The sequence below is a fragment of the Rhipicephalus microplus genome, chromosome X, assembly GCF_043290135.1.
Source record: "Rhipicephalus microplus isolate Deutch F79 chromosome X, USDA_Rmic, whole genome shotgun sequence".
Lineage (NCBI taxonomy): Eukaryota > Metazoa > Arthropoda > Arachnida > Ixodida > Ixodidae > Rhipicephalus > Rhipicephalus microplus.
In genome coordinates this window covers 233,620,639-233,639,226 of record NC_134710.1, presented here as the reverse complement: position 1 = coordinate 233,639,226, position 18,588 = coordinate 233,620,639, and the positions used below count along the sequence as shown (strand labels likewise).

Here is an 18,588-nt window from a genome sequence, read left to right as displayed (position 1 = left end):
TTGACTTCATCTGCATAGATTAAGCACCGAGATGGTGCCTTTACCGCCGGGGGTTTTGATCTTGCTTGCCGAGCTCTGTGTACCGTAATTAGGTTATTAAACAATTTACTCATAACAATATGAACCTGTGTTAGCTCGCAACAAAATGCGCTCCATTGCCATTTTGTGATGACTATGACACTGCATCTGCCTCTGATATTCAGCTCTAGCCAATGCCACAAATGTGGTTTTGGTTTCATACACAATTTCAAGATGCAGTAATTTTGTTGGGAAAAAAGTACCACCGTCAAATTTGTGCAAATAAGGTACGACTGTCATGAGATGAAAATAGAACTTTTTGAAATGTTAATCAAACTTTTGTGATTCTGACTGTTAAAAACTTCGTTTTTACATTCATTTTTATGTCTTTTAGATTCTCTTGCCACAAATGCTGACCAGTTTTGGTCGACGGCAAAGAAGATGCAGAGTCGGATGTGGTGGCGTAACATGAGGGTGAGCAGCTGCGCATATTTCAATCAGAATTGCTTTCCAACTCTAGTGCTTACAACAACTTGTTTTGCACAACACTGCTTTCTGTCATAAAAGGCTAAATAAATGTGCAAACATGGTCGCAAGGGAAAAGCACAAAACGCAACCAAGAGTGTGCTCTGCGGCAGTAAAGTGCTTGACACAAATATTCTTAAATGATGAATTCTTTTTTGAAAATCCTTACCTAGAACTAACTCGGCTTTTTGTGGTTCTAAACAGCTTTTTATGGCAGTCAGTATACTTAGAAGAACAGAGCACTCACAAGTGTAAATACTAAAACTTGAGGGTGTTTGAGCTTAAGGTCCAATCATCACCGAGGGAGAGAGAGATCTGAGATGCAGAAAAGCAGGGATGTTAAACTGGAAATCAAGTACCTGGTTTGCTATCCTGCACTGAGAAAGGGGTGTGAGTGTACCCCTTCCCCAGTGTTCAATTGTTACTTTTAGAGCTGTTGTAGAGATGTTTTTAGAGCGCCCAGTCGTAGTTTTGGTTTCAAAGAGCACCGAGCTAGGCAGGAGCAGTTCTGGTGTGAAGGTGAACACAGTTGGCCACGTGACCACGCAAAAATGTGATGTGGGTGTCGTGTGCATGCGAGCGGGCACTAGACTGACAACCAGCACAGTCAGCGCACTCTCAAAGCCACTGGCATGAAGGAATAAATTGCAAGTAGTGCAATGTGCAGGCATGTCTCAGCAACCAGCCAACACGAACTCGTGATGTAGGTTTGTCTATATTGCCACTGCATTTACGTCGGCGTTGCGAGGGGCTCCCCATCTTGGTCAGTCACACGGCATGCACTTCAAAAGTTTATTTTAAATATGTTCTAGGCTATATTTGCCCTTCATATTTTGTAAATGTTGGGAATGTCTCAACATAAATCTATCTCACTAATTATCTCACATTCAAAATATTGTGTCAGTGCTCCTTATATATCGGGTTTATCAGTTTAATATATTTTTTCGTTCACCTCAATTCAGGCAAGCACAAGGCCAGAGACAAATTTGTTGAAAGTAGCAAAGCTTTGTCAAGCTTTTTTTCTTCTTTATACATCATCGTCATGCAACTGAGGCCGAGTGGCTCTTCACCGCATAGCTTATGAAGCATAACATTCTCTTCACTGCAGCCAAACATACCGGTACTCTGTTCTGCTCAGAACTGTGCATGTGCCTGAACTAAAGCTACAGCATTTCTGAAGGCAACAACCAACCAAGTCACAAAGAACACAACATGTCTTGGCTTCTAGATTTCTGGACTCTTTCTTTCATTGTTTTTGTCATACATATAATACCGATGGACTATAGTTAGGCCCAGTCATGTTCATTTGTGGCAACATCTTGTGACAGAATTGTCTGCACAATCTTGTTTGAGATGCCAGTTTTGCAACATGACTATTCTTTCGGAATATTTGTATACTACCCTCACGTTAGATTTGGGGAAGAATAACATACCACATCATAATGGAATCAGCATGGTGTGTGATAACACTGCAGTGATAACATCACTACTACCTGTGAAATGTGTGCTCATAAGGTTTTTTTTAGATTTACACAATCGTCAATGATGAGTAGAAAATGTGGTTCATTCAATTAAAAGTGTTAGCATTTTTTATGATATAATACTAACATTCTGCTGTGATCCTATTGCAATAGAATCTCAATGATATAACAAAGTTTATCCAGATTTCACAATAAAATTTTACAAACATTCTGGATGGACTAAAACGTATAGAGTGTGTTACGATTTGGGCTTATAGAAACAGTTTCTGAATCAGTGGGTAATGAATACGTGAGTGGGCAAACATAGCTTGTCTTGGAAAAAGGAGTAGAAGTAGTAGTAGTAGGTAGGGGTGGCAGAGTGGTTTGAGGTTTGGAAAATTGCCTATTTCTACAACCAATCAGGGAGCAGTGGCAGGCACTCTTTCATGAACAGAAGGAGGAAGGGGAATGAAAGACGGCAGTAAAATGGAGAAGCCACCTTCTCGAGATATGTGTGTTCATAACATCGAGCTCCAGACTGAGATACCTCACTCCCCATGAGAAAAAAATATACTTAGTTGAGCTTGGAATCCAACCCTGTGCATTCCATATTGGAGGTGGACACTCTGACCATTATATATTACTGATGTAGTATTGATTGATATGTGGGGTTTAACGTCCCAAAACCACCATATGATTATGAGAGACACACTGATGTAGTATCAGAAGGAGAGCATACTCTCTGCGCTGCTGACCCTCCTCTCTGCCCTTACCTCCCTTCAGCTTTAGTTTTCTTTCTGCCAGCTGAGCAGTAGCATCAGCGGGCACTGCATATGCCAAAACTAATGTTTTCGAGAATTTGATACTTTTGTGATTTCTGCTGCTTAGTCCTTGCATGCTCTGCCTGTTTGTACCCATTTTACATCTACAGGTTTCCTTGGTTTGGATCATATGAATTCGTGAACATATAGATATTTTGCTTTCTCCTGAAAAATTCGTATCATTGAGGTTCTACTGTATGACAGTTTTACAGATTTGCCAGCCATGCTTGTTTAATTATCACTCATGCATTTTATAGTTTTAAATCGCAACTGGTTTTATCATTTTCTGGTGTTTTTTCAAAGGGGTGAGCCTTTGCAGAGTAGACCTGACAATTGGGCTAGTTGTTAAGTACTCATATCTTCTAAATGGTGCCAGAAAAGTAGATGAAACATGTGATAAAGCATTAACACAAGTGCTGTGTTCATGTTCTGTCCTACAATTTCATCTAAATCTGTGGTACTATTAAGAAGAAATCCACCCAGATTGAGAGCTTTGATGAAAGGAGCGAATTTAACATTTTGCATGTTTACAGGTGAAAGTACTACTGGTTCTAGTTGTCCTGGTGATTTTGCTAATCATATTTGGTGAGTTGTAGATTCTATCAAATAAAACTCCTAAGTTTACGTTCTTTGGTAGGCATGGAGTTTAAGAGAGATGCAAATTTTGAATGGTCCTGGGTATTATATAAATTTGTACATGAATCAGCCTAATTTTTAATATTAACAAAAGGAAATGGTGTCTTGATGTGAATTAGCACAGCCAATCACCATGTGGAACAATTCGTTTGAGCATGGCGTGCATGGCGGCATACCAACACATCTTTTGCTGGTATATTTAAACAAGCCTACGAAAATTATCTTTTGCATGTGTTGATGTCAAGCTTGCTTGCATATCTCTCTGTGTGCGTATTGTGTGCATGCCTGTTTTTCTGTATATATCGTTGCATCTTTTTTAGTGTTTGGTATTCTATGTATGCCTTAGTGAAAAGGTATAGCCATGATCTCTCCAGGCTGATGGCCATGTGCACTGCAGTGTTAAAATCGGTGTGGTGGTGTACTTTATTTCGTGGTTAGAAACTTTTGCAGTGAGCGTCTATAATGTTTTTAACAACAGATTTACCTCTGAGTAAGCTTTGCGAACTCACAAAAAAATATCTTCATTAGCATCTTTAAAGAGTTACCGTATTTACTCGATTCTACCGCACCCTCGATTGTAACGCACACTCGATTTTCACGACGAAAAAAAAAATTAAGACATCGATTGCAACGCGCACCCATTTTTCTCGTTGGCCCGCACAATCACACTACTCGGGAAAACGACTCCTTTTGGGAGCGTCTTCCGTTTAAATATGAGGTACGGGGGAAGCTTGTGCCTATCTGACGTGCAACGGAGCTTTGCCGTCACTCTTGTTTTACCGTGGCCCGATGTCAGCATGCGAACTTGCTTTGCCCCCTTCTTCTCGACGGTTGTGGTGCCAGGCATGTTGAAGTAAAGAGGCGTCTGATCGGCATTCCCGATTTACCCAAGCAGGTAGCCGTTGTTGTGCCGCAAGTTTAGGACGAACCTATGAAAACTGTGAAGCTTTTCTTCGTACTCCTCCGGCAAGTTTTGGCGCATGCCCGTTCGCTTTTGGAGGGAAAAGCCTTTCCTCTTCATAAAGTTAGTTAGCCAGCACCTGCTCGCTTTGAGCTGGCTTCGCGTTAGCCCTTTTTCTAAAGCTAACTGCATAGCCCGCACTTAGAGCAGTTCTGTCGTCACGGGCCGCTGTGCCGCTCGCTGCTCAAGCACATACTTGGCGAGCAGTTCTTCAATTTGCGGAAACTGACCCTGCTGTGGTCCACTGAAGCTTTTGCATGAATCTTTGATAATATTCTGCTTTTGTTTCCGCCAGTCCCACACGCACGTTTCGGGAACTCCGAACGACCGTGATGCGGCCCGATTTCCGTCTGTTTCGGCACATGCGATGACTTTTCTTTTAAAAGTGGCATTGTGGTGCACTTGTCGAGTTTATGGAGTCGGCCCTTCCATGCCGTCGATGCTAATGAACTACAAGATGACAAACTCCTCAGCACACGTACGAAGTGCCGCACATGGGAAACACATAGGCAGGAATGGCCGACGCGCCATGCCGAAGCACATAGGGGGCGGCTATTTTGGGAATGCCGATGGCAACAGAATGACCGTATTCATTTTTTTTTGCACTCGATTTTAACGCGCATGCGATTTATGAACTCGCTTAACCGGAAAAAAGGTGTGCGTTAGATTCGAGTAATTACGGTAAGTAAGGCCTATATAATTTCAATTTTGGTGCGGTATTTTAGTAGTACGAGGAAAAAAACGAGACGTTATAGAGAATAAAAAAGGGAGTTCTACGAATGCTAAGTATTATTGTAGGAAGTTCGGAGATTTATTTCATCGATTTTTTTTAAGCCCTTGTGATAACGTCTGAATCGGAAAATGTCTGAACAGAAATTAAATCTGAAAGAAGTTAAGAAATGATATGCTATTCAAAGTTACTAATGAATGGTTCGATACTTCACGTTGACAGAGTGAGTGCTCTGAGCTCTCGTGAGTGTCTGGTGCCTGCATGCTTCACCTATTTGATGCGACTGTTGGGGCATTACTGCATCTTGCAGTGAAAATGAAAAGTATGACTATTTTTGCCTGCAACAGATGCTGTATGCTAGTGCTGTACTCTCAGTTGATTATTTTTGGGGCCTCAACCTTTTGTGTGCTACAACACCATGCAGAACACTTCGTTCACTGGGCATTTACCACAGTGCTGGTGAATGGTTTTATATAAAAATAATCTTATGGAAGGTGTTATGCTCTTTTCTGTGGAATCTACTTTATCTTGCTTGTCGGATATGTGTACGTTGGCAAAAAGCAGTATTCCCAAAATTGATTTGTTGAGAATACAGCCTCTTTGCAGTTTGGCTGGGGTTTTCATTGATGCTGCGTGAGCAGATTTGCATACTTTTTCATGTGCCACTTGAACCTTTATTTGTTAAAAGCAGTTAAATTCTTGTTGTCCATCATCCATCATACAGCACAGAATCAGATCTTTATTATTAAACTTCAGGTAATATTACAGATATTTAGTATATGGGAGGAGGTCCCATAGTTAGAGACTGCATGAGGACCTCCTGTTCAAAGACAGTCAAGTCCTGTACAAAGTTGTGTTAAGCAGCTGCCTCTAACACACAGTTAAACTGCATTTCGGACAGCAGAACTTCCCCATCAGCAAGGCAGTGTGGTAAGCGAGTTGGAAATGCATTGTGATGTAAGAGTGTGTGTACCTCGTCCCTAACCAGCCTATCAAGCTCAAAAATGCCTAAAGGGGACATTTGCACTGCTAGTTGCTTCTGAAATAGGGCTGTTTTTTTTTCAACAAAATGTCTTGAAAACAAGTTACTTTTCATCGTTTTCTGTCAGTCTATGTTATGTACTGTTCAGCAGCCATTTATAGCTTGATTGCGCTGTTGTACCTTGGGCAGATAAAGTTTCTTCTGTAGGCTATACCCTTGCACCTCTAAGAAAAAATTTTATTTGTTTTAAGAAAATGAAGTAATTGCTACAGCTACTGGGATATGATTGCTTTGTAATTGAGCATGCTTTATGGTTACAAATGAAGTTGATTTGACAGAAAATATAAGGCTGGTGCTATGCCTTTTTTCTGTGAGCAAGAAATCAGGATATTTCTCACAAGTCTGGATGCTTTGGCATGCAAGATAAAAGCTCTGCACATAACTCTGCTCACTTTGAGTGCACATATGTTATTTTACATGGTGCTGTCTTGAAGTGGACAGCCAGTAATTTGTCACCACCTTTACAGAGTGTGTAGCAACACATTACACTTATGCGTAACAACAGCATTAGTTAATAATGCAGTGTGAAGGCACTAAAGGTACTTGAACACCCATCTGCTTTTTACTTTTTGTGCTGGCTTGTTGTTTTTTAGTTGAGTACAAATTGAAGGTAGCTTTGCTTGTCTATATTCAGCCAAGTAAACATGCTAGGTTTTTCTTTACCGGGACTCATTAGAAATATGGAAGTAGGATGAAGCTGCCGATGTCTCAATCATAGCATATTTAATGAAATGACACTTCGCCAAAGGACTCAGTTGCCAAGGGCAAGTACTTATGTTCTGGCCAGTTTTTCCAATTGCTCAGTGTGAGAAAGGTGCTGAAACTTCTCTGTACAGTTCATTGCCCTGATCCTACTTTGGGTTGCATAATTTGGTAGGATTGCGATCATGTCTAGTGTTGAGTTTAAAGTGCATTGCATTCTTCTTTTTTTTTTCAGTGCCGATAATAGTGCGGAACTCCTGAAGACATTTGTGCAGACAATGGTTGAACATTTTCACTATCAGCAATGTTGTAAATTTGTTGCTTGAATTCATAGCCTGTATGTACCAAGGTATCTTTGTACTTATACATCTATTACTTTATTTTTTTACTTGTAGAGTTTTGCAAATGTTGGTTTTCTATGACATCCCACAGGTATATTTTTGGCAACTCAATGTTGGCATCTATCTTTCAGTGCATTTTGCAGAATTGCTGTTTGTTGAAGTATGCAGCAAACTATCTAGTCGTGTCTTGGCACTGTAGCTTTGAAATGGCGAAATTGTTTTCTGAATACTGATGCGTTAAGTTCAAATGATTATTTATTGATTACTTCATTAAATACTGAGTGACATAGCTATTGACCAACAAAGCATTGCTCATGCGCTGTTCTTAGTGCACATTATCTGCTTTTTCCAAAATATTTTTTAAATACTTGCTTGTTAGATGATTTGTATTCAAATGGCCGAACACGGAAGAGTCTCATGACCAGTTCTCATGGAAAACGTATTTGAAAATATGCAGGTGTGCAACCGCTGCGCCAATTGCACCAATTTGATACAATTCTTTGTGGTTGCACTGAGCTGCGCCACAACCATAAAATTTGATGAAATTACGCTGCGCTGTGCCAAAATGCTTGACCAGCCTCAAAATTTTCTCAGTTGCAATGATGGCAGCTAGAAATGGAGTGCATTTGCCACCTTCACTTTGCTTCACTTATCAAACCAAGCGCGCAGATCGTATACCCCTAAACCACAGTGTAAGTTATATACTCGTTAAGTGAGAACAGTCACAAGACGTGATCGACCAGATAAAGTATAAGATGAAGAAACAACGCCACGCACCCATCGATCCGCTGACCACAGTGGATACCTGTCGGCTGGACAACGGAACTTCAAGCCAAAGAAAAATGCATTGCCGTGGCCATCAATGCTTCTCGAGAAATATGAATTTTCCGAGTCCTGAAACGTGTTTACCACATGTTAGGAACGTATGCCGCGCTTTTCACGTGCGAACAAGGTCGACGTGCTACTAACGCCATCATTGCCAGCCACCACGTTGGTTGCCATAGCAACAACACATCAACCATTTTTCTGGCTTGAAGTCGCGTCAACCCGGGTATAGATACCCTACGCCGTCGCTGGGCAAATGGCTGCGCACAGTTGTTACTTTATCTGGTTGAACGCACCTTGCAAGCGAGCTGAGAAGTTTTGCCCTAAACCTAACCACACCGTGAGAGGAAAAAAGAAGAGGGGGAGGGGCGGGTGTAGTGGTTTAAATTGCTTGGCCTTGTTCTAACGTGCACAGATCACTGCCTAAGCCACCTTCGCCGCAGTAAACAGGTGTCCCGTGGAAAAGTGTAATATAACTTGGGATGGGCTCTTAGCGTTAGTCACGGAACAGAGCACATTTTGTTCAATTACTCATGCGAGTATATGTTGCATAATTCTGAGTACTGGTATGATCACTGATGTCTAAAAAAGGTACTGGCACTTATTAAAGCACGGAATCATATTTCTGCTGCCCTAAAAGAAAAAAAAAAACTTGTGAACCAGTTTTTTTTCGCCACCCCTACTCTTTGGTTTTAAGAATCTCCTGAATTCGAAGGCCGCCAGCTAGGCAGAGCCACATTTGAATACGCAGAGTCTGTCAAAGAATTTGACAGGCGTGGCAAATGCTGATGTGTACTTCATTGTTGTCTCAGTGGGGTAATTCAGAATATTAGTTTTTATTGAAATTGTAGTGCTCATGTTCACTCTGCATGATTTAGGTGGGTTAAATGGTTGGTACATATATTTTTATTCCAAGTGTAAGCCTTCTTTTTTACACTGCTCCAAATGCGGTCTTTCATGATAGAAAAGTTTTTCTTCAAAATATATTTTGGCTGTTGCACCCCTGAATATGCACAGAATTTTAATTACGGTACTATAAAAATGTGGTTTTAGCAACCACAGTTTTGCGATGCAAGTGCAGAATCTTGAAGCTTCATTGGAGAACCTGCCTTCTTTACTATAGTTATGCTTTCACAACTCACCATAGTAAACTGCATAGACCTAACATTACTTTGCATCAAGCATTTATTTCTGAGAACATGCCCATAAAACATGCCTGAAGCCTGTAGTATAAAATATAATAAAAATATCAGTGTCAGTGATATTTTTAACGAAAGGGTTGTGTTAATATGGTAATTGTGCCGTAGTAGGTCATTGGTGGGTCATGATGGAATAGTATACTGTGCCGTGGGCCATGCTAAACAACAATGCAAATGACAGTTCTTGTTGCCTTCTATTTGATTCACTGTGGTTGCAACCTTTTTTGGGGGCCTTTTGCACCGGAAGAGAATGATGGCCGAGCCATTGAAGGGTTGCATAAGATTTGAAGCTTTAAAAGGTGTTGCTACAGTGAGTGTAGTAAATGGTATTCAAGTAATTTTTCTGATGTACTGATCTGTGCACATGGGCTATTTTAGCACATTGTCCGTTGAGTAGAATGAAGTTCTAGGCCTGATTTACTTACTGTGTCAGTTGCAATGTTTTGGTGCATATGACTGGTAGCATCAGGTGAAGCAGTCCTACATGTAATGGTGACAGTGCTGTGGAAGTTCTAGTAGCCATGACATCATTACAAGTTTTACTGTTATGAACATCATTTTAAACAGAAGGGAACTTGGGCACCTATAAAATTACTAATTTGACATTTTCATGAAATCATAGGCACAAGCAGAAAAGCAGTGATTGTATTGTCTTTTTATTAGGTATTCTGTTTTATGTTCTAAAATGCTGCCAGGATTGAGCATTATAAGTTTACCTAAAGGCTACAGTCTTTTCAACAATTTTTAAATTACCATACTTCTAGAATCTAGAAGAAATGAAAGACTGTTGACTGATATTTGTTATGGAAAATTTTACTTGCATGTTTGTTGAAATGTTTTTATGTACTATAATATGAAAAATGTACATGAACCTCAGTATATATATTTTTTTCAAAGTTTAGAGATGAGGTGACATGACGATGACACAGTGTAGGCACATTTGCCCGCACAAATAGGCATGTTTTTTTGAAAGCTTGTAAGGATGCTGCATAATGCTACTTTCCAGATTCTTTGATCCACATTGTTAGCTGAGAGCTTTAAGGGTTGCATTAATGTGCATGGTGTTCACACCACTTTTAGAAGTTTTTCTTGAAGTTGACTCAATGGGAAAGCCATGTTCAAAAGAATTTCTGATGAAACACAAAGTATTCTGGGGGCTAGGAGAATGAAAAAATATAAAGTAGCTGTTACTTGAGGTTCTCACTCTAATGACTGTAAACTCAAACAAAATTTTTCTTCCAAACTGCCTTTTCTTTTTTTGTGGTTCCACTCGAGCAGGAACTGTGAAATGACCCTATTTGCAGACAAGAGAGAAACCTATGGTCTGTTGATGGATAAATAAAGTGGCCAGGTTATTCTTAGTCTGTGTCAACAGTGATGCCAGGGCAAGCACACAACTGTTCCTTTACCGATTTGAGCATTGAACGATCATGTATGGATAAAAAAAATTCTCTAGGTGGACAGAGTGGGGGGGGGGGGGGGGTGAAGGGGCCTAAGTGAGTGTAATTGTTATGCAAGTAAACACAGGGAGCCTTTTAGTCAATTCGGCACCTCCTACTCACTGGCCTTTTGAAATAGGACTAAGGCATGCTAAAGGGAGGCCTATCATCTGTATTGAAAAAAAAAAAAAGCTGCTGCTTTTCTGTGGCCTCAACTGTGCCAATGTAAGGGAAAAGGGCTAATGCTCAGCCCAGCAATGTGCTGGAAATTAGTAAAGTTTTCCTCTCTCGCAGACATGATGTTAGTAGTGAAGAAGACTAACTTCTGACAAAACAAAAGTGGCAGGTGTCAATTATATCTGTGACTTGTGTGTTCCAATCAGTGAACCTGCTGCTAAACTATGTTAGCAGCTACTGTATGTCAAGTCATCACAAACTACTGCATCCGATAATGACTATCAGGATGAAGCAGAAGTAATGGCTGACATATGTGACAGTCATAACAGTAATACAGTTTTTGTGAGCTGTACTTTCTAAGGTATTAATGGTATTACTTTTTATGCATAATCTCTACATAGCATAAATGTTTGGTATTATATACTATTTCGCGATACTTGTGATAAGAATGGAAACAAGAACAACTAGTCATGGTCATTAGCAAACATTGCATGTAATGCAGAGTGCACAGCCTAATATTAGTTGCGTGCTTGCATTTGGAAATATTTCAAAGCAAACAGTTTGATAGAAAAGCAGGCAAAATGTAGGGAGTTGCATGTGAAGTGTATTGATTAAGGTTTGTCTACACTTCTTTTTCTGTTGGATAGTTGCAACTCCACATATTTAAAAAAGGACTGTGTTTGTCTAATGTCAGGGATGCTTCCTTTAAAGCTTACAGGACTATAATTTTGTGTGAATGGCAGTTTATGAGGAAAAAGTGGGCTTGCCTTTTGAATGACAAAGAATACATTTTGTTACTCCCAAATATGCTTATCTTTCTTGCTGCCCACCTGATATTGGCTTGCGGCTTGCTTGAAAAAAAAGTTTGATAGTGGCAATGGTGTAAGCATTGTCATTCAGGAATAGGGGATATTTCTAGGTTTGGCTGGTCATAGGAGTTTGGTGGGTGAGGTAGTAGGTGGCTAGAGCTGTCAAGCAGACCTCTGCACATGTTTCTCTATGTATTCCTATACAGGACTACCAATATTGGGTAGACTGCCATCTCTGGGCCCATTTTTCTTCTTACATGGCCTATCTGAACATCAGTGTCTATTTGTAGTGTGCTTATTGTGTATTTGTCTTTTGTGTGCATGCATTATGGCAGCATTGCTAGTGGTCAACTACTACACTCATATGGGACTGTGAAATGTGGTGAGGCAAATTCTAATTTAAAAGGAGATGAGTATTGAGAGCAAGCATTCATAGCGATGTATTGCAGGATTTTGATGTTAAAGACACAAAGCTTTTATATGTAAAAGCTTCTTTCTGTAGTCAAAGTAAGGCTAGAAGATTGGATGCATATTTGGAATGCATTACTCGTACTGGATTGCCAAGCTGTCTGTTTTGAGGTTGTGTAGCTTGGTGAAAAGCATCTGATGATGCTCTATTGTAGTCTGTGGTACAAAGTCCTGAATGTGGTCTAACATCAGAAAGAATATGCATTAGCACACGTTACTAAGCACACATTATTTTATCGGTAGGTAAAAAAAAAAGGATCGAGTTCTTAAGCTGCTGAATGACAATTTTGGGAACATGTACTATACTATGACACTTCTTGTATAGAGTGCCCTGTTGCTTCTGTGAAGTGCCCACCACGTTGCCAGTAGTGCTAATGATGCCAGCTGAACATTTATGTACTGTTATAAGGATTAAAGATGGTTAAAAATAGCTTCTGCAGTTACCTGCCATGTACCTTATTCAAATCGCAGTAGCAGCGCTTTACTCGCAAAGAGTGAGTGACATTTCTTCAGCATGGTACCTTCGCTTTGAAAGGGACAAGAAGGTGCTTTGAAGGTGACTTGAGAGTGACTTGAAAGCGAAGGTGCTTTGAAATTTACAAGAACGACAATGGCACAAAGAGAACAGGATATTGACATCTGTTCTGCGATATTTTCATTGTGCTTGATTGGAAATCTGCCTCCTCGTGGACACACCCTCAACGGTGTCATGGTAACTCTGTGAAACTGCTTAAAGCAAAACTCTTGCGGTGATCGTCTAAATTAAATCGAGTGCCGGCATTTACTGGCTGCTCCAGTTTTTGCAGCGTAGGCATAGAGGAAAAAAAAAACACGTGGCTGATCCCTCTTTCTAGGAATCAGTATAATGCAAAAGTGGAACGTCTTCGCAAAGATAGTTGAGCGTTTATTGGGCATGGTTTTGCCACAAGGGCGAATAAGTTAATGCTACAGCAACTAATTGCGAAGTCACGCGAAGCGCGCACCTAAAAGAGAAAGCACGTACGAAGTGAGCGTACACAGGATGAGCGCGGACTAACAACTGCTACAGATCGACACTAGCCCCGCCGCGGTGGTCTAGTGGCTAAGGTACTCGGCTGCTGACCCGCAGGTTGCGGGTTCAAATCCCGGCTGCGGCGGCTGCATTTCCGATGGAGGCGGAAATGTTGTAGGCCCGTGTGCTCAGATTTGGGTGCACGTTAAAGAACCCCAGGTGGTCGAAATTTCCGGAGCCCTCCACTACGGCGTCTCTCATAATCATATGGTGGTTTTCGGACGTTAAACCCCACAAATCAATCAACAGATCGACACTAAAAGCGTGCTGTTCAGAAAACTAGCACGCACGAAACGAACGCACAAGTATTCACAGTACAAGCGCGAACCGTTGCAATTGGTGTGTGAGCGGCGTACTCCTTTCGTAAACTTGGCCGCGGCAGCGAGAGAAGTGACCTTCGTGCTCTCCCTAATCACGAGTATATAACAAGCGACCATGCTCCTGGAGGCGGCGCTCATCGAAAGGCGAGAGGCGACGACCTTTAGGGCGCGCCCAACGCGAGCCCTTCGCGCCATTTCGCTACTGATGACAAAAACTCGCCGAAGTGGCGGAGCTGTGATGACCACCAAACAGTATATGGTGAATATAAATAGCTTGCCATGAACAATCTTGACGACGTAGTTAGCGCCACTTGCTGTTGTTCGAGAGGTCGCGGGGGCAATCTGTGACTATATATTTTACAACGTCATATCCGTGACGGAAATACGTCAGCGGAGCCTTGGTGAACCCGGGCATAAAACACTTCCGTAAAAAAATATGAGGGAGTGCACCTAGTGTCTGCAAGCAAGCCTCCTCTTTAGTTGCTCCCTCTCGGTGCATCTGTTTCACTTTCTTTTTGTGTTACGTATCAAGATTGCCTTGTGACACTCTTTTCTAGTTTTTTTTTTCGTGCATGAGCTTAGGCCTTCTGCGCTAGAGTTTCGCAAGTTGTGTAGCGTCACCTGTCAGCGCCAAGGGCATGGAACTGATAAGTGCGAAGTATACATATCTATAGACGGTTTTCCGCAGTGGCGCACGGGTGCTGCCACTTTTGAACGCGTGATCTAATGGTCTTTTCTTTTCCACTTCGTCGCCGATGGCTGGTCGATTCGCTATTCGCCGCCGTAGCTCCCGAGTTGAAGGTCAGAAAAGCGGGCGCAGCGCTTAGTCGGCGCCGCCCGTTTCTCCCTTTTTTTTCTTTTAGGCATTGCGCCTTGTCGCCCTATGACTGACAGAAATGATGAGCCTTTTTCCTTTTTTAAGAATCGCTACCACCACCGTTTCTCGCCGTAGGCTGCAGGGCAACGTCCGCCACACGCCACATCGCGGCCGCGCCGCCGAGAAGGCCGTCACGCTTCGGGGCGGTGACGCCATCTAGTTTTGCATAACAAGCTAGCTGTGGAAAATGGTCTATTCGCAACTCCAGAAAACGCTCCGTGTGCTGGCAGCACTGGTCGGAAAAACAAAGATGGCGCCGCTAGGATGCCTAGCTGTGCCTAACAGGGTCAACGCGGCACTTTCGCTATGGTTTTGCTTGACGCTGTGCTTAAGTTTTTAAATGCGAAGCATTTCTTAGCGAACTTCGGCGACTTTGAGCGTATCTATCTATCTATCTAGCCGCTTACGTTTGGGTGCTCTCGTCGTCACCGCCTTAACTTGGCGTGAACAATAATTAGCGTGGGAGGGTAAGATGGTTTGACGAATATGACGCGCTGGTCAGGACAAGAATAATTTCACAATCCCGTCGCGTACGTCGTCAAACACTTCCCGCCAGACAGTGGCACATACTCACGGGCTGGTATGTGCCGCTGGTATGCGGGTATGCGCCCAGGAAGGACGAGAACACACATGGGAAATTTTAACGCGCGAGCGTTAAAAAATACCCTACATCGGTAGCATCGACCCAACGAATGCAAAGAATAACTGTCAGGGTCCTAGCTGGAATCGAACCGAAGTATTCTGCGTGGCAACGAAGCATTTTACCACAGAGCTATGCCAGGTCTTGGAACTACTTTTCAAATAGATGCTCATCTTTGTGAAACGTCAATAGTGGATGCAGTGCTGGCTATTCAATTTTATATACATTGCATATGTACTCCTTTGATACAGCTGTCAAGTCGGGTTAACGTCAACTGTGGTTAGTTGCCATGCGCTGAAGTTGATATATGTAGCAGTGTCCAGGGCCAGCATCCTCGCGAGCATCAGCGCTTCATATCAGCTTCTGGTGTTGCTAATTCGCATGTTCCAGTTGGCATCGTTGCGCAAGTGCAAATAACTGGCTATATAGACATCTGCAGCTCTTCAACATATGTCTGTGTGTGCAACATTTGGACGTATATTTAGCGTCATTTATAATGTGTCGCTCAATAAAAAAATCCGCATGCTTCGCATAACGTTAATCCTCAGGTACCTGGGATCTGCCGAATTTTCCATTGTGGCTGCTGCTTCCATGTCATCTGTTTGCGGGTGGTTTGGCAGCGCCTCGAACATGAGTATATTCCCCGACGGTGTTGACCCGCAGGTCGCGGTATTAAATCCCGGCTGCAGGCAGCTGCATTTTCGGTGGAGGCGAGAATGCTGTAGGCCCGTGTGCTCATATTTGGGTGCACGTTAAAGAACCCCAGGTGGTTGAAATTTCCGGAGCCGTCCACTAGGGCGTCTCTCATAAACATGGTGGTTTTGAGACGTTAAACCCTACATATCAATCAATCACCCGGTGGGGGTGGTTTGTCGATTGTGGTGTCTAGCAGCAGGTGGCTTAGTGCATTAGCGTTCTGATGTTTCTTCCCAGTGCGACGTAAAAGTTCGTAATCGTACGCCTACAGTATACCATCGTGTCATTCGCGGCAGCAATGGCATCGGCTTCTGGGGACTCATAATACCCAATAAGGGCCGATGGTTCGTTATGATTGTCACTCTTCTGCCCGGAATGTACTGGCGGAAGTGGTCTTCTGCGTGGACGATCGAAAATCCTTCTCTAACCAAAAGTAATTCCCCTCTGCCTGTGATAAGGTGTGTGATGCGAAAGCAGTCGGGGCTTCCCGTCTCTGGTCGTCAGCTTGGGAGAGAACTGCGCCCACTTCGTATGGCGAGGCGTCGTGGGCTAGCAGTAGGGGTTTCCTTTCATCGTAGTATCGCTGAACAGTAGACTTTCGAAGTAGTTCTTTAAGGACAACAAATGACTTTTGGTGGCGTGGCGACCAAGTCCATGGGACTTCTTTCTGCAGCAGCTGGTACAGATCGTTGGCCACTGTAGCTCGATTCATCGATGTGTAGCTCGATGAATCCTGAAAACTACTGCAGTTCTTGCTTGTGAGTAGGCGCTCGTGCTTCAGTGATTGCTTGTACTTTGTCTTCAGTGAGATGAATACCGTACGCATCAATTGGATGTACAAGCAACTTCACTTCATTCACCACAAACACATATTTTTCTTCGATGATGCGCAAGTTAGCATTTGATAGCCTTTGAAGAATGAGCTCCAAGTGTTTTGCGTGCTCATCAATGGAGGTGCCACCGACAATAACATTGTCCAAGTAGGCGCAAACTCCTGGGATCCCGCTGAGCGTAGACTCCACAAACTTTTCGTAGCTTGCTGGCGCTGCGGTTATGCAGAATGGTAGCCTCTTGACTTCGTAAACACCTTTAATGGTGTTTATTGTGAGTAGTGCAGACGTTGGTTCGCTCACTTTGAGTTGCTGGTGGGCTTGTGACTATTCCAGTGTGCTGAAGATATTTCCACCACGAAGCGTACTAAAGGTTCTTCCGGTGACCGTAGTGGCTAGGTAGATACTTTTGTCGCCAGGTTGACAGTGTTCCGGTAGTCTCCGCAGAGACGTAGGGTGCCGTTTTTTTTTTCGGATGACAATGAGTGGTGTAGCCCATACTAAATGTTGCGTCGGTTCGATGATTCTTTGTTTCTGCAGTCGGTCAAGCTCATTCTCGACTGACGTTCCTAGGCCAAAAGGTACCGACCTAGCTTTCAAAAATTTCGGCGTAGCGTTCTCGCGCAGCTCCAGTGGGGCTGAATGTCCGTTGTTTCCTGGTAGTTATTTGGAGAAGACCGCTTTGTACGTCTTTTGAAGCTGCTCCACTGCCAAATAGCTGGGTGTGTGAACTTCGCCAATGAGCACACCAAAAGGGGTGAACCAATTTCGCCCTAAAAGGCTTAATCGGAAGCCATGGACGACTAGAAAGGGAAGCTTGTGAGTCGTAGCAGCCGTCTAAGTTGGCACAGCCCAGTAGTGGAAGGGAATGTCCGGACCACGTTGTCAGCTGCGTGTCGTCTTGCAGGAGAGCAGGCGCGTTCTCGCTCCAAGTCACTCGAAAGGTGTCCTCACTGGTGAGCGTGCATGCTGCTCCGTAATCTACCTGAAACTTGATGGGAAATGGGCACTGGTGTACCATGATTTTCGTCATTATTTTTGGTCACCTGCTGAGGTTCACAACGCTGTTTAAGTCGTATAGCGCCGATGCCGTTACTGCTGTTCTGGTTGTGTTATCTTGTGTCTGGCACATTTCTACGTCGATGTTTTTGTTCCGTTGCACTGAAGTATTCGGTCGGAGCTGTTTTGTGTTTCATTTAATTTTATTTTATTGCCTTGAAGGCCCCGTTTAGGGGTAATACATAAGGGGTGTTAAACAGAATAGTACAGTTTAAAAGAAGGTATTATGATGTGATACATGTTACGTGGCCGAAAATTCGATATGACTTCTTATGCGAGAAGCGTGGTGAGGCAGGTCGTTTCAGTCTTTGGCAGCTCGAGGAAAAAATGAGGCTTGAAATGTTACTGTTCGTGTTCGTGGACGGGTTACTTGCAGTTAATGGCTGGTGCTCAGTGACGTGCGTGACGATGATGGCGTGATGTAAGGTGGGTGGTTCAGCGAGCTGTAAAACAGTTTGTGAAGAAGAGAGAAAGAGAGTGGCAACATGACGACGAAAAGCTAGGGATGACAAGTTTGATTCTGCCTTTAAGATGGAAATGCTGATGCTACATGAGAATGAAAAATAGATAAGTCTTGTGGCACGATTGGTGATGCATGCTTTTTCAATGTATCCCCGTTTTTGGCAAAGGTCGCAGGTAGCTGTCTTGAATCAGCACACCTGGGGATTGTGCATGTCGTCGCATCGCTAACAGCGTTGTGCTTTTCTTCTGAAATATTTGGCCGTAGTTGTGAAATGGCCTGACTGCTGACCCAGACTGGTGTGATGTACGGGTCCGACGTTCCGTCGAATATCCATCCCTCTGCTGGGGTCCGGCGCTGTTCGCTCGCTGGGCGATGTCGTATGCCTTGGTGCAGGTCAGACTCGTCTCCGCGAACAGGCGCTGTTGTAGGCTTTCGTCGCGCAGTCCGCACACAAAACGGTCACGCAACATCGTGTCCAAAGGGAGCGTAGGGGTGTTAG

At 43.1% G+C, this 18,588-nt stretch overlaps 1 protein-coding gene across 8 annotated transcripts in view; it reads left to right on the top strand.

Moving 5' to 3' along the window:
• LOC119187871 (vesicle-associated membrane protein 4) overlaps window positions 1-12,583 on the top strand; it is a 64,798-nt gene extending 52,215 nt beyond the window's left edge. For 7 of the 8 annotated variants that reach the window (XM_037435974.2, XM_037435973.2, XM_037435971.2 and 4 more), the window contains 3 exons: window positions 413-492; window positions 3,358-3,409; window positions 7,131-12,583. In XM_037435974.2, coding sequence (XP_037291871.1) covers window positions 413-492; window positions 3,358-3,409; window positions 7,131-7,156 — 158 coding nt within the window. In that variant the 3' untranslated portion in view covers window positions 7,157-12,583. The remainder of the gene's footprint in view (window positions 1-412; window positions 493-3,357; window positions 3,410-7,130) is intronic. The other variant, XM_037435976.2, reaches the window with a different exon arrangement.
• Window positions 12,584-18,588: the final 6,005 nt, after the last annotated feature.